The sequence below is a fragment of the Capra hircus genome, chromosome 9 (genome assembly GCF_001704415.2).
Source record: "Capra hircus breed San Clemente chromosome 9, ASM170441v1, whole genome shotgun sequence".
Lineage (NCBI taxonomy): Eukaryota > Metazoa > Chordata > Mammalia > Artiodactyla > Bovidae > Capra > Capra hircus.
Window position 1 is genome coordinate 87751639 of NC_030816.1, and position 23341 is coordinate 87774979.

Consider the following 23341-nt stretch of genomic DNA (forward strand, 5'->3'; position numbering starts at 1 on the left):
AAACACATGAAGCAAAACTGAGAAATATATAAAATTCATAACTGTTTAAATACTGGAAACTGTGTTTCCATTAAAAATGGGAAAAATACATTCACAAGTGATAAAATCTATGATACGACCAGTATAATTTTACTATCAAAAAGTGATAGGATCTCTGTAAACAAACCACATAAAATATTATTCAAGACTAAAAAGGCACAGCAATGCTCTTGGATAAGAAGCCAATATACTCTCATCTACAAGTGAAGAGATAAATGAAATATAGCTGCAATTAATATCCCAAGGTGGATATTTTAATTGAAAACAAACCTGATAGAATGTCCTTTTTGTTTATAAGTATTCACTATGAAGAGGATAAAGGCTCATTACGTGTGTAATTTATACTAAAGTGGCACAGTGAAAAACAGGCAAAAAATATTTTAAAATGTTAATTAATTCTTGAATGTAGGTATTAGTATATATTTCAGCATAATTTCTACATTTCTTAAGTTTGAAGTTTTTCTTATAAAAATATAAAAATACATTTATTAAGTACCAATTTCCATGAAATTTTTAGAAAGCAAATGAAAGATGAAAATTATCTTGCCAGGTATGTATGATAAATTTTAACATAGTTACAATAGTCAAAATAGTATGACCACAGCTGAGTTAGATAATTAACATTTAAATGACTTAAGGAGTCAAAAGAAGTATTCTAGTTTATATGAAAACTTCAATTCAATGGAAAAGAACAGATTGTTAATTGAAAGGTATTGATTCAACCCATCAGGAAGAAATCAAGTTTTGTTCATAAAAATGTAATTCCAGAAGCATTAAGACCTAATTACAAAAATATGCAAACAAAAATTTAAGTATAATTTACACTCCTTTGAGGATAGGGGAGCGTCTACCCTGGTGGCTCAGATGGTAAAGCGTCTGCCTGCAATGCGGGAGACTTGGGTTCGATCCCTGGGTTGGGAAGATCTCCTGGAGAAGGAAATGGCAACCCATTCCACTACTCTTGCCTGGAGAATCCCACGGATGGAGGAGCCTGGTAGGCTACAGCCCATGGGGTAGCAAAGAGTCGGACACGACTGAGCGACTTCACTTTTCACTTTGAGGATAGGGCAGGCCTTCGTAAGCAAGACAGGGAACCAGATTTGAAAAAAACAAATGACAGATTTGGACTCAAGAAATTTAATTTCTTTGCAGTTAAAATATGAATAAAACTTTTGAAAGACACTTAAAAGAAAATGTAACATGACAGAGAAAATCTTAATACCCTTAACAAAAATTAGAATGTGAACTGATTTGTGAAAAAATGTACAGAATCCAACAAAGAAAATACACAAATTGCGAACAAACAGAAGTAGCAACAACAGTCAGCAAACATGAAAAGGTCTTGAATGCAGGCATCTAGCAGAGAATGGCACATTTAAAGACAAACGGGTCCACCCTATGTTAGAAGAAGTGTAAATCTCTACATTCTTTTAGGAACTTTAACGCGTGTCTGGTTTTCTAACACCATGTGTGATATGACATAGATATTTATAAAGGACAGTAGATAAGAGAGTTGGTTACGGAATAATAGTGCAAAATTCTAGAAACACTTGATTAATAGAAAGAAGGCTTAATGAGTCAACCCCAGATACTGAGGAAGCTCTATGATCATGTTTTTGTTTAAAAATATAGGCTCATGCACAAACACACAGCTGTGAATATACACGGGGGAAGGCATGGGATGGTACCACGCCAAGCATGCTACTAGCTGTGGACCACAGACAGAAGCAGGGCACCCTCGGGCTTCTCATCCATGCTGTGCAGATAGGGCAGTAACGGTATCAATTCTACGGGGCCATTCTACATGAGGGGCTGGAGCAGCAGTGTTCTGGTGTCTGCAGGGGTCAGGGAACGAATGCCTCCCGACCGACACACGGACGGACGGCTCTATTATTGCTTTTCTTGTATATGGCTGCACTCTTTAAACTGTTAAAAACAAATATGCATTATCTTTAAAATTACTAATCACCCCAAAATTATTCAATCATCATAACTATACAGTATACACCACTAACACGTATACATGCATGACGCACCAAGCATAATATTATTTGCAATTAGAGTTTTAAAAGTTTCTATTTTATAATAATGCTATTATCATCATAATCATTTTGCTAAAAGTATATGCAAGAAACGTGATCCTACTTAAACGGCTCTTCTTTGTAGCCTAAAGACAGTGGAGAGAGAGTTTTCAGCAGCCCGAAGGATGCCGTGATGGCGGGCATACTTCTCCGATCTTATAATTGCCATAAGAGAGAACTGTGAATAAACACTTGTTCCTACGGGTTTTGGTGCAAGAACTACACGTGGAATCTGCCAGAGGCAGAGACACATGAAGACTGCAAATCGCTCTGCACCCCTCGGGCTGCAGGCGGAGGAGCAGGTGTCTGTGTGACACAGACGCTCCCTCCTGGGAGGTTCCCGGCAACGTGTCCAGACGACTCTGTGAAGTTAAGATGCATTTGTTTTCCTCAAAGTGACTCCCTGTAAAACGTTTGATGATCATATTCTTGAGGAGATAAGGTTTATTATGCATCTGTCTGTAGTTATTTGTAAACGTTAAGTTTTGTGTTTGGGACCCCAGAGCAAATTGCTTCTAAAAACTGAAAGTAGATTCCTCTGGAAAGAAACGTTAGGACCAGCACCTTAATGGATCACAGAGCAGGGCACACAAAGCACCTGAATAAAGAGCGGATTCAAGTTCAGCAAGACTGAAACGAACAAATAAGCAAGTGTTCCCAGGTCTAAAGACGTATCACCTAGGATGGACTTGGTCAGATATGGACCCTGCGACAGCAAAGTCCTAGAAAGAGAAGCTGGCGGTAACCACCTACACACTGGCCAGGGCAAGAGGCGTTTCAGCCAATGGACTGAGATCTAATGGACAGATGGGTGGACAGGCTCACAAAGAAAACACCAAATGCATTCCTGAATCTAGCAGGCCAGTCACACCTTTTCAGAAAAAAAGGAATCAGGCCACCTCAGCCTGGTGCCACTGGAACATTTAAGGACTCTCATTCTTTCTGTTTTGACTCCATGTTCAAATAGACTCTGGATGGCCACTCAGCTTCCAAAGATTGTGACCACACTGAGTGCCAATATTCTGACGTGTGCAGCTAGAATACACGTTTGTAGATCAATAACATGGAATGCAAGTCTTACACATCAGTCACACTGGCTTGGCGAATAAGATCTGGATTCTGATGAATCCATTTCTGTTTGCTTCTGAGTCTGAGAGGTCAATGACCAAATGCGGGACTGTGATAAACTTGAGGAGAGGTGTCTTGCAAAATGACTCCCCTTTGACAGTGTCCATTCCTAAGCGACCAGTGTAAATTCCAATTTGTAGTTTAGTTATCTTGGCAATACACTGTCAGCAATCTTGTCAATGAAATAGCCAAAGTAAATATAAATGCATATAAAACAAACAAAAAAACCCCACATAAATTCTCTTTACATTTCATTTTTCAAATATAAATTTGAAATTACGCTTTTGTTTTTAAATATACACTTATTCCAAATAACACTGCCTGGGCTACTGAACTTTAAGAAGCGCTTTTTACCTATGTGATTGGTTATTCAGGTTCAGCGACCCGGTCTGGTACATCTCTTCCAGCTGCTTCCGGTTCCCGAAGTACAGAGCGAGGTCCGTGGCGATGATGGCTTTGCGGATGATCTCAAGCACCTGCTCGTATTCGCTGGAGCTCAGGGTGGAGAAGATGTTGTGCCCTTCCAACTAGGGGGAGACACAAGCAGACACACATGAGCACAAATGCCCACACACGCGCCGACAGCGAGCGCCGGCCCCCGCCTCGCAGCACAGGCGGTGCTGGGGAACAGCAGGTGGCTGCTGTTTAGGACACGCACAGGATCTGCCTGCGGTGCAGGAGACCCGGGCATGATCCTCTGGAGAAGGAAATGGCACCTCACCCCAGTAAACTTGCCTGCGAGAATTCCACGGACAGAGGAGCCTGACGGGCTACAGTCCATGGGCTCACAAAGAGTCAGATACAACTGAGCGACTAACACTTTCAGGACACCCTTGGGGGGAATAAAAGGATAGTCTGAAATGGCTAATGAAATCAGTGTTTTGGTTTCTCCTTATGATACAACAATGAAGCTACCACTTAAATGAACTATTTAAACCACATAACATTTCCCACCACAGAATTCCAGCAATTTAAATATATACCTAGTTTGGGGATATTTCCAGTAAGTAATCAAAGGATTGGAATATGTAAAATATTTAGGTGAAAGAATTTTCCTTTCATACTAATTAAAACTTTTGGTAATTTTTATATTATGGTAGAAATTAATGGCCTTAAAAAATCATCTACACCCTTGTCCATTTCTGCAAACCTACTGAATCACTCTGTACCATAGAAGAAAATGTCCCACTACTGGAAAATTCACAGGCATATTAAAAACTCTCCCTAGAGGCAGGAGTGCTTCTACGTAAAACACATCCCTAAAGCACAAAAACTGGAAGGCCTTCCGCTTTTCGTCCTCACGGTGCGCAGACACGGCAGGTCATCTCCCTGAACAAGGCCAAACACCTGTCATTCGGATTCTATTTCCTCAGAATTCTTCTTCTATATGTGAATCTCTTAAACCTGTTTCCAACAATTTCCCTCGGAATTTTAAGTTTTGATTTGTAATTGAGATTTAAATGTGGCATTCTGTTCACACAAAAAAAGTTGAGATTCAACTTGTGGGTTCATCAATTATTTTTTAATGATTTATTAGTCAACATAATTATTCTGAGCTACTACTGAGTTGGTAAAGAATCTGCCGGCAATGCGGGAGACCTGGGTTTGGTCTCTTGGGTGGGAAGATCCCCCGGAGAAGGGAACAGCTACCCCATCCAGTATTCTAGCCTGGAGAATCCCACTAGAATTCTCTGTACAGTTTATTCCACTATATAGTCCATGGGGTCTCAAAGAGTTGGACACGACTGAGCAACTAACGCTTTCATAATTGTACTATGAATTGACTTTTGTTTCCAGTTGTCTTAAACTATATTTACTGACTGATAAAATATATTACAAGCTTGAAATTATTAAAGCACATTTCTTTACAAAATCAGATACCTCAGTAAGACATCGTCTACTTCCTATTACTCGGAAATAAGGCTGTGTGTTCTCCATTTATTTTCAATTATCAGAATCTTTCTGAATTATTTACTGTTAAGGCATTATATTTATATTTAAATTATCCTATGATAAACGCAACAGTGGAGTTACTTATAATTGGTTCTTGTTCTGACGATATCTATAGAATAGTCTAAGATTATAAATCCCTTTCAAACTCATGATTTCACTTTCAAATGATAAAATTTCAATAAATTGTTGATATATAGCTAAAATGAAGTGTTTGCTGAAACATTAATGCCATTTTTACTTAACTAAAGAAAGCCAGCCCAGACCTCACTCTCCAGCAGTCCTGCCCCCTTCTGCCCGCATTATGAATCACTACTGTGGGAACAGGAGGCAGAGGCTGACACATTCTGGGACTTCGGACGGAAAAAAGTCAATGATGCAACTAATTGCATCCAGCATTCAAAACAATGATGCTTTGAAAAATATACAATATTTATTTTGATGTTTAATTGCCAACTGCATCAAACCATATACTAGGAAACATAAGAGCGCTGTAATTAAGAACACAGATTTTGGAGTCAAACAGCTCTGGTTGCTAATATCCTTCTGCTGCTCACAAGCCGTGTGACAATGAACGAGCACCCTAACCTCTTTGATGTACGTTACTCTTATTTAGAAAATGGACATGAATAATAACACGTGTCTCTCCAGATTCCACAAAAAGCAAATGTATTGGTAAGTGCAAAATTCTTGTTTATTGGAAGCACCTAAAAATGATGAGGGCTTCCCTGGTGGCTCAGACGGTAAAGAATCTGCCTGCAATGTGGGAGGGACCGGGGTTCAGTTCCTGGGTTGGGAAGATCTCCTGGAGGAGGGCATGGCGACCCACTCCAGTATTCTTGCCTGGAGAATCCCATGGACAGAGGGGCCTCCAGGGCATCACAAAGAGTTGGACACGACTGAGCGACTAAGCACAGCACAAAAATGATGAAACAGTGACTATGACGGCGCTGATGATGATAAAACCTAGCAACATAACTTCTGCAGGCAGACTTCAGGGAGAGAGAAGGAGAAACAAGCAAACATACGTATATGTCCAGAAGTGAATGGGTGGCCAGAGGCCTCCTATCTGTTTAGGGTTCATCTGTAGAAAAGGATGGATTCCAGCTAACCTCTGTATTAACTAACACATTGCAGCTTGTAAGTCGGGACAGTGTTGGCTGTAAGTACAACAATTTCGCTACAGTTGCAACAGACAACAGTAAATTCCACGTCCTGCAGATGGGCCTTATCACAGAAATGCTACCGCTAGAAAAACTCATGGAAACGTCACAGGATCCCAAAATGCTTGGATAAAGATGATGTTTTAAAAACCTAAACATATTTCCAAAGCACTAGGCAATTTAAGGTTAATGGAATAGTGAGACAGTTTTCTGAGTAATGAGAATAATCATCCCTAGTTGGTCTGGTTTCTAAAATGCCGGCTTTTCGGTACCCACCACGAGGTATTCACAGAAGGTGAAAGATAGAAAAAGGGCAGCTTCAGTATTCAAAACAATCACTAACATCTTCTTATGAAATACATTTTCAATATTAAAATGAACATTATGATGAATATTATATATGAACATTAAAATGGATTTAGTATTCTAACACTAAAAGCACATGGGTACATTTTAGATAAGAAAACAGAGCTTATTCAGTCACTGCACACAGACTAGTCTCCGTACCTGCAGTCATTCCACTTGACTCCACGACTGAGCCACCTACATGCTCTGTCCTGAGGACACGTACCTACTTGCTTCCCCCTAAATAAAAGCTGGCAGCTTCCAGTCTCCAAACTGTGCCCACACTGCTCTGCCCTCTCCGACTCTGAGTCCACAGGCGTCACATTGCCCACAGCACCCATGTCGGCAGGCGTGGCAGAGGCCTGCAGCGGCGGAGATGGACAGGGTTTACCATGCGGAGGAGAGGAGCGCTAAGCTCACAGACAGAAGATCCCGGGGCCGTGTGAGATGTCTGCGGGCGTCTGAGGGGCTCAGGGCCGAGTGAAGGGGCACACACCTGCGCCCCAGCTGTGTGGAGATGGTGTGCAATAATTTCGCTGGAGGAGGAAATGCCTGAGCTGAGCCTTGAAGACAAGGAGACGCTGCCACAGAAAGCAAGTGGGAACTGGACAGGGCAGAGAGTCAGGAAGTCTGGGGCCACAGAAGCGTGGTAGATACAACAGTTCTGGAACTGGCAGGGGCCGTTCATCAAGGACTGCGTATCAGCTAAGAAAGGAACTTTATTCTTGACGTCCTGGCACCCACTGGTCACTTTTAAAACAGGAGAATAACATGTTCAGACACATACATGGAAGGCAGACCTGAGACCCACAAGCCTGGGGAAACGGCGGTCACCAGGGGAAAAAGGCAGTCACACAGACAGCTTCCAATGAAGGCAGAATCTGGGACATCCCCGGGGAAGGTCGCTGCCGGCCACGCAGGAGGCTGCGGTGCCCAGAGGGGCCTGTGACGCCAGCAGGCACTTCTGTCCAGCCGGCCGCGGCCTGCGCAGGGCAGACCCGGGCCGCGGAGACAGTGCGGCTCAGCCCGGCTGAGAACGGGAGCCTGTCTTCTCTCTCGGTGCGCTGAGACTTCCTCCTTCACTCCTGACTTGATCTCCTCCCACCACCCAGCGGGGAGGATGAACGTGCAGGCCAGGGTGATGGACAAACACCTGCCTGGCCCCCTGTACCAGGACAGACACCCACCCAGCCCCCTGTACCAGAACAGAACCGGCAAGGGTGAACGAGACACCCGTCGGCACCCCGTACTGCGACGGATACCTGACCTGTACCGGGAACGATACTGTGTGTGGGCGTTGGGCTGAGGTCAGCTGTTCAGGCCACTGGCTCAGTCTCTCTGTGGACCCATGCTGCTGCGGTCACCTGGGGTCCTCTTCCCCATGCCCCCCACCCCCACACCCCGTTGCCCAGATTGTCCACTAAGGAAGTGTGGCGACCCACTGAAAGTCAGCTTTGGGGTGAACAAGACTGATACACAGACACACAGACACACACACACGCACACACCTGGCTTGGAGGAGGCCTGTGGGCAGCTCCCCCTATCCATCAGAGGGAACTCTTTCTCTCCGGCCACGTGGCCGGAGGGCGCGCCGTTGCTGACCCGCTGCGGTCTGCGCGGTGATGGGGCAGAAGCGTGCGCGGTGCTGCGGGCGGCCGCGCGGAGAGCCGCTCCTTACAGGGGTCGCTGGCGGACAGAGCTCCCAGAGCGGTCCGTGTCTCCTATCGACGCACCGTCTGATAGTTCAGTGACCGGACGGTGGCATTTTTACCATTACCCGAGGATGTCACCTTAACTGTTTAGCCTGGAAAGCGTCCTGACCACGCTCACACTCGGCGGGACTCGGTGACTGGAGGCGGGGAGGGGAGGGCGACCCTGACAGGGTCCCTGCACCGCGGCGGGTGAGCAAGGCGCCATCGCGGGAGCTGCAGGAGCAGCACAGGGGCCGGCCGCGCGGACACCGAGTCCAGCGTCTGGAGGCAGAACCTCGGCGCGTCCTGGGGGCACACGCGGGGCGAGAGGCAAGCTTGGGAGGGCAGTGGGGCTGCAAGAGGTGGGCAGAGGGCGGGGGTCCTGCCTCCCCCGCGTGCTGCTGGGGCGTGGCTGGTGCCCTTCTCACGGTACCCCGGGCCTAAATCCTGTGCTAGGAGGCACGTCTGCTGTTGGCAGGAATTCTCAGAGGCAGTTGGATGGATCTGAGAAAGAAAACTCAGCAGCATGTAAAATCCGCAGGGTAGACATCTCCAGAACAGGAAGGAAAACCCTCGGAAATACTCCTGCCCATGGGGGTGGGGCCGTGAGTCTATTCCCCGCCCGTTTCCCCAGGCACAGCTGCTCAGGAGGCGCCATCCGTCCAGGATGCCCTGAGCCTGTGGCCATGCCTGGTTCCTCTAGCCAGAGACCCCAGTCCTCTACTGAGGACTGCACCTTCTCCAAAGACACAAGAACAAATGCACAGACGTGTCTCACCAGTGACAGAAATCCCTTCTCTAATACTTGGAATCTAATGTCCCCCAACAACTCCGGATGTCAACAGCTTGACTGAACTTAATTCACTGCCTTGAGTTTCAGTGACCATGTTCTGACCATTCTGGGAACACTGCATTATGTAATATGCAGTCCCCACATCACCGGGGATTTGCTGAAAACGAGACAAACGGTTGACACCGCCTTCACCGTCAGCAGTGAAAAACAGAGGCAGTCTTCCTTGCCAGGGTCAGACCCTCCCCACCCCGCCTGCTGGTATCACTGCTATTATCTCCCAGGTCAGGTTTCGGTCCATCCGGCAGCAATGGCCTTCGCAACCCTGGCCTTTTTAAAAGCTAATCCTATTATGTCTAGAAAAAGTTTTCCCAAGAAACTTTATGAAGGCTATCAAAATTCACTGGCAGATTAAATAGCAGAGATGTCGTCACAGCCGAATGCATGAACTCACTCAGGACACAGGAAGCACATGGGGTTGAGGGAGGCCTAAGTATCTCTAAGCAAAAGCATGCTGACGTCATCTCTGGCATTTGCCTTTCTTCCTGCACAAGTAAATAGTCTCACAGGATGAGTAAGGGCAAAGTAGGTATAAACTGTCATAAAGTTTTATAATATCTGCCTAGAGAAAGCTCATTTTAGTATGTGTGTGTTTTAATATATATATGTGCATATGTATAACACACATTTATTATACACACACACATATAGGTACACACATATCTATATTATATGCACATATGCAAACACATACACACCCACACATATCCATACACATCTTTCATCTTGCTTAAATTTCCAGGTATATATGTATCTTCTACCTATCCATCCAAACCATCCATCCATCCATACGTACATCACTTAACACAATGAAGGACAGTGACCATCAGGACTGGTGACTCCCTGTTGCTTTCGGGGACAGAACCAGTGACAGGTGGCACGTTAGGGCCCCTGCCGGACGTGGTTCTGGCTGGGCAGACCTCTCCCCGTCCCTGGCAGGGAGTCAGAGGACCTGCACTCCAGCGAGCTCACGTTACCCTCGCAGCCCAGAGGAAAAGGGGTGTGAACAGGCACAGTCTGCTGGGCTCGGGAAGATCTGGTGTGCGGTACCACCAGGCACAGGGACCGCGGGGACAGTGAGGATCCCCCTGGAGAAGCTGGCGGGAGGAACCAGCCCTGGGTGGGTGGGGGCCTGGGCTACTCCAGGAAGGAAGGCTGCCCTGAGTGGTAAACACCCTCTGCTTCACAGGTGACCACAGCGGTCGCTGCTGAGGTCCTGCCGGGGGTTGCCTCACATTCTTGCAAATTCAGAATCCTTCCAGTAACCAGACCCGTAATCAGGGGACCCAGTGAAATGTCTCTTCCTCCTTCGAGGTGCTAACACTGAGAGGAAGAAACAGGGTCCACTCTTCTGAGTCAAACACAGAGCATATTTTAAAAATTGTGATGGAAATCAAACCACTATTTAAGATAAGTTTGAGGAAAAGCTTTAAGTGAAGAAGCAAATGCATCTCACTGTGATGTGAGAACTATCAGCGTCCAGAGCAGTCACTAAGAACATCTTAAAAGCAATAGAATTACAAACACACAAAAGGAAAAAAAAAAGAACTTCAATGCACTTAAAATCTTACCTGCCTAACTTCAGAGATTTGTTGGTCAACACATTCTGGTTCTAGAATATGACAATCTACATAGATTAAATGAACTATGTGAAATAGTTCATTTCCCTCAGGGTATAAGGTACTTAAAAATCTAATGTGGTTACAAAATATATATATGTGAATCTTCAAAAGAGAGCCTTTATTAAAAAAAGAAACAAACACGATTATCTGAAGATGACTCTGAGGAACGGTTCTACAGTAAAATGTGGCTGCTGTTTTTAAAGAGGGCCACAACTACCTAAGCCAGGAGTCTCTCTCAGAAGATGCTGGGGCCCTGGCGGCTCACCTGCAGGATGGACACAGTCTGGGAGAAGTGGTGCTGCTCCATGGTGGACGTGGAGTACAGCGCGGCCAGGGGGTGGTCGAACTTCTGCAGGTAGCTGTTGCTGAAGCCCCGGTGGTCCAGGTCATGGCACAGACATGCGATGAGCAGTCCTTTGCGCTTAAGAAACAACACAGCACACAGATGCTCAAAACAAAGAAACGGGACTCTCACGCTGACTTCTGTCACTGGTGCAGCCCACGTCCTCAGGAAGAGCGGAAATGCCAGGTAATCCAGCCTCCTTTTTAACCACTTTGCTTTCTGCGGCTGATTCTGACAGCCAGATTACTATTGAGGTTTTCTGCTGAGCTCTGGGAAAAAGTGTTTCAGTGGGGGCAAATTAAAGCAAGGGTTCCAAAGAAGGACAGATAAAGCGAATCTGCAAAAGGAGAGGGCAGTTTCCATTCTTCATTCAAAAATCTGTTCGATGCTGAATTCTAGCGATGGTATGGTTATCGTGAACGAGGACTGTAACAAGGAAAGCATAAAGCACGGGGCAGGCAGCCCCCTTTCTCTGCAGGGTCATGAATCCTGGAGCAGAAGGAGGGAAGGGGGTTGAGTTGGGCTTTCACAGCGGCTGCTGGGGCTGATGGAGAGGGGACAGCGTGGCCACCGGCAAGGTCTGCCTGGGAGCAGCACGGCTGGGGTGAAGGTGCTCCAGTCCCCGAGCTCGGGGCTGGGTGGCCAAGGAAGGGCTGGACAGCAGGGTGTGAACGGTCAGGTGTCCCTGCGTCCTCTCTGAGTGCATCAGCAGCTCCAAGTCTGTAGAGGCTGCAAATCAGTGGAACATCACAGTGTCCCTGTCCTCTGTGCGGGAAAAGGTCAGATCAGCATTTATGTTTTAATTGCATTTAATGTTCTGGGCTCTCAGGGAGATAGGATAAGTGTCCATTATCTAGGGCATGAGGGCAAAGACAGCAATTCACCTCATCTACATCCTTTCAGAGGCATAGGAAATGACAACCCACTCCAGTATTCTTGCCTGGGAAAATCCCATGGACAGAGGAGCCTGGTGGGCTACAGTCCGTGGGGTCACAAAGAGTCAGAAACGACTGAGTGACTAAGCACACATCCTTTCAGTAGAGTCTGGCTTTACCAGGGAAGAGAGACTACAAAAACCAGTGCTTCGTGGAGGGACATTTTGGTGACACTGGAATTTCCGTTTCTATATTTCTTACACAAAGCAATAGAAAAAATGCTTGGATGTTACCATTTAAAACTGTGCTGCTCATGAATTTACTGAACGAAAGTTTTTCCCGGGATAACACGGCACCTAATTCTATCGTGAACGGGCTGCAGACACAGAGGGTTCGAACCCACTCCGGCTCTCTGGAAACGCACCTCGAGGTCGGTGAAGAGCCCGTGGTTGTTCTGCAGGATGGCGTACATGCAGTGTGCCACTGTGACCGCGTGCTTCCAGTTGTGGTAAGGGACCCGGCGGTAGTTCTTCTTCACAGACATGATGAAGCGGCACAGCTTTTCCAGCTCGAAGCTGTGTGGAAGAGACATCGTCAGGACAGAAACGTAAAGGGACAGCGCGCTCCAGGAGGCAGCTCTGGCCTAGACACGTGGGTCTGTGCCCACGCACACCTGCTCCGGGGGGATTTCCCGGGGTGCTGAGTGAGCCTCGGTCACCAGCTCCCTGACGTTCCTCCAGCCAGCAAGGAAGGAGGACTCTTTACTGGCTTCCTCTTGGACACTGTAACGGGCCCACCAGCGAGCAGACCCCAGAATCTGCTTGCCTTCCCTACCATCAACTCCCATCACCACTTCCTGAACAGTCAAGCATCTCCTGCAGCCCACAGGGTCAACAGACCGCAACATACCATCACCCTGCTCAAGGGGGTTTTGAGATAGTTTTTTTCCAAAAAAGCACATTCACATTCACAAATTGCAAACATATACACCATAAGAATTCTCTAGATGAGTGGTTATCCTTTGAAAAGGAATCCAAATTACTATGGTACACGCAAATTATTAACTGGCATGGCAAATGATGTGGTAATGATCATGTACCCAACACAGTACATGAAAGCCTATGACGCATGCTCTTATTCTACAGTGTGGTGGTAGTTTTGTATTTATCATGTACTTAGACTTCTTTAGAGCCCCACCAACTCTCTCAATGGATATGAGGCAGCTTAAGACAAAAGCGTATCAATATGAAACAGGGCTCCAGAAATACCAGAGATGACAGTTTGGAAAACCTCTAAATATTAATACACATAACCTTTATGTTTCTCTACTGAAAATTTCCAAATAGTCCCTGAAGTATAACGTATGTCATTCCCAGAGTTTCAACTGGTCAAACTCTCAACTGCTATCTAAGAAATAAGTTAGGTATCTTGTGCTCATTGTTTTGAAACAATAATTTATAAAAGTTACTGATGGAAATAAGAGAAAACAGAATTCAATGGGAAAGGAGAGACAATTTAGCTCTAGAGAAGCTAAGAGCCTCTATGAGCCACTTAATGAGCAGTAAAAAAGAGAAAAAGAAAATTATTTCTTGCATTTTAAGTAGGTGTTTAAGCTATATTAAAACAAACAAAGAAACAAACAAATGAAAGGTCATGCAGCTCCTCAAGGACAGGCCACAAAAGAAGGGAGATGTAGAAGGGAAGGGCAAGATAACTTCACTCCGAACAAAGCACGCCACTCTGAATCAGGAGACCTGGTTCCTTCACTCTTGCTTTAACTGGCATACGGAAGTCAAAGGTGAAAGGCGATGCTAAATGTGCGTGTTTGTTCCAAGACACCCACAGAATCAATACACAATTATTTATCCCAGCTACACCTACATTCTCATCATCACCTGGTCAGACCTGGTTACGAACCACGGGAATCTAAGAAGGCTGTATGCTGTCTAATAATCTCAGCTTTTTTAAAAAACTCAAGTGTTTAGAGAAAACAACTTGTGGCATGTTTTAATTATCAGTCAGGAACGCGGTGAGGCATTGAGGCAGGCTTGCATACCAGGCTGTCCCACAGGATCGGTGGATCATGTACACAAAAATTCCAGGCCACATGTTTTCAAAGGGGCCGACGTCAAAGTGGAACCTGGAATAAACAGAAAGCACAGCTCATGGATAAACGCACAAATAAAGCAAGCAACTTCTATGTCTATGAAGAAACTAAAAGAATTCTAGATAACTAAATGTTTGGCCCCCTGCCTTCTCTCCTCCTCAGTCACATCTCTGTCGTAATCAAATGTTTCCAGGACGTTCCACCCACCCCCTCAGGAACTTAGTCCAAGATTTAAGCCACTGCTTAAGTCTCTGTTACAAAGGAATACTGTGGTCATTATCTGAGCAATGAAAAAGGACAACATAGTGATGCTGTTAATACTGCACACTCATCAATACTAATACACGACACGCGCCCTACACAATTCATAGAAAAGGGGGGATCTTATCTGAAATTCTTTTAGAGCTGAAAATCCATCTATTTCCCATTTTAATCCATAGAAAATGTTTATAAATATTAACATTCAAAGCTATTACCTATTTTCATATGCTAATTTAGTTGTGGATATTTAACCCAAATAAACAGAGGTCCGACACTTCTGACACCAAATGTGTGAGTTTTCCACACCAAGCAATTTTCCAGTTCTCTGCAGACACTCACTGATTTCCTAGGATTCAACCCCATTCTCACACTACCTGGAGCTGAGGCAGACCTCACAGCTCAGGGGCTGGGGCCCACAGACTGCCCCACTTCATACGCCAATCACAAGTCAAGGCCACCCGCCCTTCTAATCCGTCGGCCGTTCCCACAAGCCCCTCCTCGGGGGAGATAATGCACTAGAACAGCTCCAGAGCTCAGAGGAACAACTCTTTAGCTAGACGTCTGGCTTATTATTGGGACACGACTCGAGAGCGGCCAAGAGCAAGAGGTGCCCAGGGCCAGGCAGTAGGGCGGGCCGTGCAGCTCCAGCCTCTCTCTGGGGGCACCCCCTTTCCAGCACCTGACGTGCTCCCCAGTCTGGAAACTCTCAGTTAGGGTTTTCTGGAGCTTCCATCACACAGGTACAGGTGGTGAAATCCTTGCCCACGAGTAACCCGCCTCCCAGTCTCTCTCCCTGGAAAGGAGTCCATGGGACTGAGCTTCCAGCCCTCCAATCACAAGCAACAAGCCAGCCCTCATCAGCCCAGAGTCTTTGATTAGCAAAAACTCTTTGAGTGGTTGAGAGAGGCTTAATATGAATAACAAAAGATACCTCTCTCACCCAAATCACTCAGGAAATTTTAAGAGACAAAGGAGCTCTGTGCCAGGAAATAGCTACAAAGACCACAGTCACGTGTTTCTTACTGTATCACAATATACGTATGTGTTAGTTGTGCGGTCGTGTGACTCTTTGCGACCTGTGGACTGTAGCCCACCAGGCTCCTCTGTCCTGGGTATCACAACACATACCATATATACACACACACGCACTATGCAACATACACTGTTAAAACAAAAACTGAGTAAAAAATAAACTGCGTATTATTTGGGCAAAAACCCATTTGAAAAGGGCAGCACCTACTTAAAGAGGTCAGGAGTGCTTTCTTGACAGCAGTCATGGGAACTCCTCTATAGAGACCATGCCAAGAAAAGGAATCATCTGACTGGCTCCAGCTAAAGCCTAGCTGGCTGTTCAGAACTGTTCTCCTTAGCATTTCTGTCTGGTGACCCTGAGGCATTTACAGGCTTAGATTCCCATTTGTTTACTAGGCCAGCAGCGCATCAAACGTGCAGCAATCTAATGACCTCCTTATTTAATTTAACAACACGATTTTTCTTATTTCAAATAACTGTCAGCTCTGGATCACTTTTGAAGATTATTTTATGTTGTTATTAACACACAGTGTTGGCTTACACGTTTGATGGGCAGTCTGACCACCAGTAACAAATGTATTCGCGTAGGATTAGAAGCCAAGTGTGGATGCTAAATCGTGTATTATAAAGTCTCATTTAACTGGCAAACTTAAAACTATATGGAAATGAAAGCTTTCAGTTATCTGAGCTTAAATGCCATTTTGAATAGTAAATATTTCATAAAGTATGTAAACAAGGAAAGCTAACATTTAGGTTGGCTCATTTCAAAATGGCATTCAGGCTAGTTTTTCTAAAGATAAAGAGATCCGGCCTTTCCTTCCTTGGAAGGGGGAAACAGTAAGGTCAGAGACCGCTCGTGTAACACAGTATTTATGACTCTACTTCTGGAAGCCACTTCACTCTAAGTGCAGTGGGGCGGGAACTGCGGCGGAGGAAGCGGGCGGGACGGGACTCACAGCTCGATCTCTTTGCACAGACGGCCGGGCAGGCTGAAGTGCATGAGGCCCTGCCACTCCTCCGCGGTGCAGATGCTGTGGTAGGACAGCTTCTCCATCGTGACCCTGTAGATGCACTCCGAGTGCCGGATCCTGTGGTACATCTGGAGGGCGGAGCCAACACAGAAAACGTGAACGAATGCGCGCGTGGTTCGGCATTAAAGTGCAGAGGCTGCTATTAAAAAAAAAGAAAAATCACAACTGCAACTGGGTTCACTATTATTTGTCCTTAACTACTATTACTGCATATTACTATCCGTTAACTACCATCACCATCAGTTCAGTTCCGTTCAGCTGCTCAGTCGGGTCCGACTCTTGGCGACCCCGTGGACTGCAGCACGCCTGGCCTCCCTGTCCATCACCAACTCCTGGAGCTTCCTCAAACTCATGTCCATGGAGTCAGTGATGCCATCCAACCCTCTTATCCTCTGTGGTCCCTTCTCCTCCTGCCTTCAATCTTTCCCAATCTTTCTCATCATCACTATATATTTTCATATACACTGAAGAAACCCCCACATATGACTCTGAAGACACAAATGGCTTTTTAAGAAATTATATCTCCATTTTAAAAGACTTCTTACATTTTGTAACAAGTTTTTTTTTTTTTTTTTTTCTGTCAGACAGGCCAGACATTGTATCTAGGTGGAGAGATTACCTGGTACCTTGTTCTTGGACTCCCAGCCTTGGTAGGAAATAAACGTCTGATGCTCATAAGCCACCTAGCCCACGGTATTTTGTTAGAACAGCACAAACAGACTAAGATACTAAACTGAGACATCAGCTGACTTTTCTTCCGTGTCTCCTTTTAAAAATATTAAGCTTAACTCTTGGTGATCTCAAAGTCCTCTAGTCCAGGGAGTTTGAAAATTTGTTGATTGTAAAGTTCTTTATTGACAACATAAGTTTATAGATGCATGTGTAATAAACGTATGCCCCCTCAGAAATTACACACTGTGCTAATATATTGTATTATAAATTAAAATATAATGGAAAATTTAAAAGATTAAACGTACATATTTTTTTAATATTTAGTTTTATTTACTTAGCATGACTTTTGCTCAAACTAAACAATTATATATTTTGAAATAAAGCACTTTATGTTATCTGTTGTCAAATTTTTTTCTTTATTACTTGGTGAGATGGTGGTGTTTAATTTAACACTTAGAAACAGTGGTACTAGTGGAGAAAAATATGCCAAAAAGTGCATGAGCGCGTGCTGTGCTGAGTCGCTTCAGTCGTGTCCGACTCTTCGCGACACTATGGACCACAGCCCTCCAGGCTCCTCTGTCCGAGCTATTCTCCAGCCAAGAACACTGGAGGGGTGGCCATGCCCCGCTGTAGGGGTCGTCCCTACCCAGGAATGGAGCCCGCTTCCCTTCCATTTCCTGCCTTGGCAGGCAGGCAGGTTCTTTACCAGTAGCACCACCTATTGGAGAAAAATATGCCAGAAAGTTCAGTTCAGTCGCTCAGCCTTGTCCCACTCTTTGTGACCCCACAGGAGCACGCCAGGCTTCTCCGTCCATCACCAACTCCCAGAGCTTGTTCAAGCTCATGGCCACCGAGTCGGTGATGCCAGAAAGTATGTGGAGTCAAACAGAACAAAGGTAGCACTGCCTGTTCTTACACATCACACTCACAGTTTTGCTCTCTAATCACTAATCTTTGACTGAAATTCAGATAAATTTCTATTTTCCCTGATGTAAATCAGTTACTTTTGCAAACTAATCAGCTGCATCTTTATATACCATCAATCAGGTTCAAAACCAGTGACAATCAGTGAAATCTGTCATACAGCAGATTTCAGTAAGTTAAAAGCTGTGTGATAGAACAGATTTTTTTTAAAAAATTCAATTTTTGAAGACAGAGAGGGAAACGGAAACAAAAAAGATGGAACAAACAAAACAAATAACAAGATTATGGATGTACATCTAAACAAAAGACATGCCTGGTCTAAACAGCCTCAATAAAGGAATGGTTATCTGACTGAGCAGGAAGCAAAACCCCAACTCACACTGTCTACAAGAAAGAATCCTACGTTAAATATAACACAGACTCAGACAGGGTCTTCCCTTGTGGCTCAGCTGGTAGAGAATCCACCTGCAATGCAGAAGACCTGGGTTCCATCCCTGGGGTGGGAAGATCCCCTAGAGAAGGAAAAGGCTACCCACTCCAGTATTCTGGTCCAAAGAATTCCATGGACTGTATAGTTCATGGGGTTGCAAAGAGTTGGACACGACTGAGCAAATTTCACACTTCACAGGGTAAAAGTAAAAGGCTGGAAATTTGTAAAACTCAGCAGTGGCCACAGGACCGGAAAAGGTCAGTTTTCATCCCAATTCCAAAAAGACAATGCCAAAGAATGTTCAAATTACCATATAATTGCACTAATTTCACATGCTAGCAAGATTATGCTTAAAATCCTTCAAACCAGACTTCAGCAGTACGTGAACTGAGAACTTCCAGATGTTCAACCTAGATTTATAAAATGCAGAGGAACCAGGGTTCAAATTGCCAACATCCATTGGATCATAGAAAAAGCAAGAAAATTCCAGAAAAACATCTACTTCTGGTTCCATCAATTCAGTTCAGTTCAGTCACTCAGTCGTGTCCGACTCTCTGCGACCCCATGAATTGCAGCACACTAGGCCTCCCTGTCCATCATTAACTCCTAGAGACTACTCAAGCTCATGTCCATTCAGTTGGTGATGCCATCCAACCATCTTATCCTCTATCATCCCCTTCTCCTCCTGCCTTCAATCTTTCCCAGCATCAGGGTCTTTTCAAATGAGTCAGTTCTTTGCATCAGATGGCCAAAGGATTGGAGTTTCAGCTTCAGCATCAGTCCTTCCAATGAATATTCAGAACTGACTTCCTTTAGGATGGACTAGTTGGTCTCCTTGCAGTCCAAGGCATTCTCAAGAGTCTTCTCCAACATCACAGTTCAAAAGCATCAGTTCTTCGGCGCTCAGCTTTCTTTATAGTCCAACTCTCACATTCATACATGACCACTGGAAAAACCATAGCCTTGACTAGACGGGCCTTTGTTGGCAAAGTAATGTCTCTGCTTTTCAATATGCTGTCTAGGTTGGTCATAGCTTTTCTTCCAAGGAGTAAGCATCTTTTCATTTCATGGCTGCAATCACCATCTGCAGTGATTTTGGAGCCCCCAAAAATAAAGTCAGCCACTGTTTCCACTGTTTCCCCATCTATTTGCCATAAAGTGATGGGACCAGATGCCATGATCTTAGTTTTCTGAATGTTGATCTTTCAGCCAACTTTTTCACTCTCCTCTTTCATTTTCATCAAGAGGCTCTTTAGTTCCTCTTCACTTTCTGCCATAAGGGTGGTGTCATCTGCATATCTGAGGTTATTGATATTTCTCCCAGTGATCTTGATTCCAGCTTGTGCTTCATCCAGCCCAGCATTTTTCATGATGTTCTCTGCATATAAGTTAAATAAGCAGGGTGACAATATAAGCCTCAATGTACTCCTTTCCTATTTGGAACCAGTCTGTTGTTCCATATCCAGTTCTAACTGTTGCTTCCTGACCTGCATACAGATTTCTCAAGAGGCAGGTTAGGTGGTCTGGTATTCCCATCTCTTTCAGAATTTTCCACAGTTTATTGTGATCCACACAGTCAAAAGCTTTGGCATAGTCAATAAATCAGAAATAGATGTTTTTCTGGAACTCTCTTGCTTTTTCGAAGATCCAAAAGATGTTGGCAATTTGATGCCTGGCTTCTCAGCCTTTTCTAAATCCAGCTTGAACATCTAGAAGTTCTTGATTCACATACTGTTGAAGCCTGGCTTGGAGAATTTTAAGCATTACTTGACTAGTGCGTGAGATGAGTGCAATTGTGTGGTAGTTTGAGCATTCTTTGAAATTGCCTTTCTTTGGGATTGGAATGAAAACTGACCATTTCCAGTCCTGTGGCCACTGCTGAGTTTTCCAAATTTGCTGGCACATTGACTGTAGCACTTTCACAGCATCATCTTTCAGGATTTGAAATAGCTCAACTGGAATTCATCACCTCCACTAGCTTTGTTCATAGTGATGCTTCCTAAGGCCCATTTGACTTCATATTCTGGTTCATTAACTACCCTGAATACTTTGACTGTGTAGATCACAACAACTGGAAAATTCTTCAAGAGATGAGAACACCAGACCACCTTACCTGTCTCCTGAAAAACTTGTATGCAGGACAAGAAACAACAGTTAGAACTGGACATGGAACAATGGACTGGTTCCAAATTGGGAAGGGAATACATCAAGGCTGTATATTGTCACCTTGTTTATTTAACTTACATGCAGAGTACATCATGTAAAATGCTAGGTTGGATGAATCACAAGCTGGAATCAAGACTACAGAGAGAAATATCAGCAACCTCATATATACAGATAATACCACTTTAATGGCAGAAAGTGAAGAGGAACTTAGGAGCCTCTTGATGAAGGCGAAAGAGGAGAGTGAAAAAGCTGGATTAAAACTCAGCATTCAAAAAACAAAGATCATGGCATCTGGTCCCATCACTTCATGGCAAATGGATGGGGAAAAAGTGGACACAGTGACAGACTTTATTTTTCTTGGGCTCCAAAAGTCACTGTGGACAGTGACTGCAGCCGTGAAATTAAATGACGATTGGTCCTTAGAGGAAAAGCCATGACCAACCTAGGCAGCATATTAAAAAGCAGGGACATTACTTTGCTGACAAAGGTCTGTCTAGTCAAAGCTCTGGTTTTCCCAGTAGTCATGTATGGATGTGAGAGTTGGGCCACAAAGATGGCTGAACACCAAAGGATTGATGCTTTTGAAATGTGGTGCTGGAGAAAACTTTTGAGAGTCCTCTGGACAGCAACGACATCAAACCAGTCAATCCTAAAGTAAATCGGCCTTGAATATTCATTGAAAGGACTGAGGCTTAAGCTGAAGCTTCAATATTTTGGCCACCTGATGCGAAGAGCTGACTCACTGGAAAAGACCCTCATGCTTGGAAAGATTGAGGGCAAGAGAAGAGGGTAACAGGGGATGAGATGGTTGGATGGCATCACTGACTCAATGGACATGAGTCTGGGCAAATTCCAGGGGATAGTAAATGACAGGGAAGCCTGGCATGCTGCAGTCCATGGGATCGCAAAGAGCTGGACACAACTTAGGGACTGAATAGGACTTCCCTGGTGGCTCAGACGGTAAAGTGTCTGTCTACAATGCGGGAGACCTGGGTTTGATCCCTGGGTCGGGAAGATCCGCTGGAGAAGGAAATGGCAACCCACTCAAGTACTCTTGCCTGGAAAATCCCATGGACAGAGAAGCCTGGTGGGCTACAGTCCATGGGTCGCAAAGGGTCAGATGCAACTGAGCAACTAAACATGCCTGAACATACAAGGGTGTTTTCTTTAGCTTGACTTTCTCATATTTACTTATAACAGTTGAGAAACGATGGTGCTGTTTTAACGGACATTTGAAACTTGAAATCCTGGGAAATCGCCAGCAAGGCCTGCTCTATCTAGCCTCAGCATCCCAGTTACCAAGCCATTTTGTCTTGGTGTCACTGTAACAAGAAATTTCTGGTGGAAACAGAATCAGAAACACAGATCTGAGTGGCCGGTGATGACCACCTCCTCCAGCGCCACGGCCACACTGTTGGGCTCCTGAGGGCTCGGTCTGCCGAAGAACTCTCGCATTTCAGGTCTGTCTGCACTGCGTCCCACCTGCTGAGGATGCACCCTGGCTCCCAGGTCTGCACTCAGGATGCTCCTCGGGTGCACACCTGTCCGAGTGGGAGTCTGCACGCCACACAAACTGGGAAGCGCTACACGTAAGGCCCCTTCTTGGTTAGAGAGCTGGCTTTACCCGCTCACCACTGGCTGCAGGTAAACCATAGATGCCAGGGGCTCAACTCCTGCTGATACAAACTGGGTGCTCTTTCCCCTTTACTCAATTCACACGCCCAACCTAACTGACGAGATATCTGCTAAAGTGCAGATTTTCAGTGTGATGTCAATGGCATTAAATGATGTCATTAATGAAGTTAATGTGGCCCCCTAAATAATCCTAAAACAGAAGACATGGTCCACACAGGTGTGGACAGGAAGCTCTGTGCTCTGTATGCAGCAGCATGAAGCAGGGCTACAGGGGCGAGGGCAGCACCAGGCCCAGCGGAGGCTGTGCCCCATGCCCTGTGCGGGACCAGGGCCCCGGCTGTGGCCGCAGGGAGGAGTTCCTGGGCTGAGGACCCTGCAGAGAGACAAGGTTACCTGGGTCTCCCCCAGGGGAAGCAATTCCAGACAGATCTGAGTAAGTAAAAGTCAAGTAAGTGAAGGAATGGAGGAGTGAGGAAATCCAGGAAAGAAGAGACCAACACAAGGAAAAACCAACATACTGACGTCCCCGCTAAGAACTGCGCTGATAAAAAAGAATTGAGTGGCTAAAAATACACCATCGAAAAAATGCAGCATCTGATGTGGGCTTTCTCTGCCTGCACGTCTATCCCAGCTTATGGAGACCACGGTACCGAGATGCAGAGAAATGACTTTTTCTCCTTGACTAGCTCTGAGACGGAAGTGTTTAGAACGCTGTCTTTCTTGCGGACGAGTGAAGAGCAGTGCGCCAAGGACTCCAGGGCCACATCCAGAGCTGGCCGGCCACACATGCGCTGCGGGGCCTTCCCCCGGTTACTTCATCCATGTATCTGTCTCTCTCACATCAAGTGGAGCTAATCACAGCCTCCCTCGGGATAGCTCTGGGACTAACAAAGGAACCGGGATCCAGGTCTTGGTCTTTACTCTAGAGGTCTCTGATCTGACATCCTCCCCTGAAGAAGGCGCTGACAGGAAACTCTTCTTGCAAAGAAACCAATT

The 23341-nt window shown here is 45.3% G+C and overlaps 1 protein-coding gene across 3 annotated transcripts in view; it reads right to left on the reverse strand.

Moving 5' to 3' along the window:
• Positions 1-23341, reverse strand: part of PDE10A (phosphodiesterase 10A) — a 777492-nt gene that overhangs the window by 18291 nt on the left and 735860 nt on the right. For all 3 annotated transcript variants that reach the window (XM_013966645.2, XM_018053454.1, XM_018053453.1), the window contains 5 exons: positions 16444-16586; positions 14144-14227; positions 12512-12662; positions 11135-11290; positions 3603-3775 (listed from right to left, as the gene is read on the reverse strand). In XM_013966645.2, the coding sequence (XP_013822099.1) occupies positions 3603-3775; positions 11135-11290; positions 12512-12662; positions 14144-14227; positions 16444-16586 (707 nt within the window). The remainder of the gene's footprint in view (positions 1-3602; positions 3776-11134; positions 11291-12511; positions 12663-14143; positions 14228-16443; positions 16587-23341) is intronic.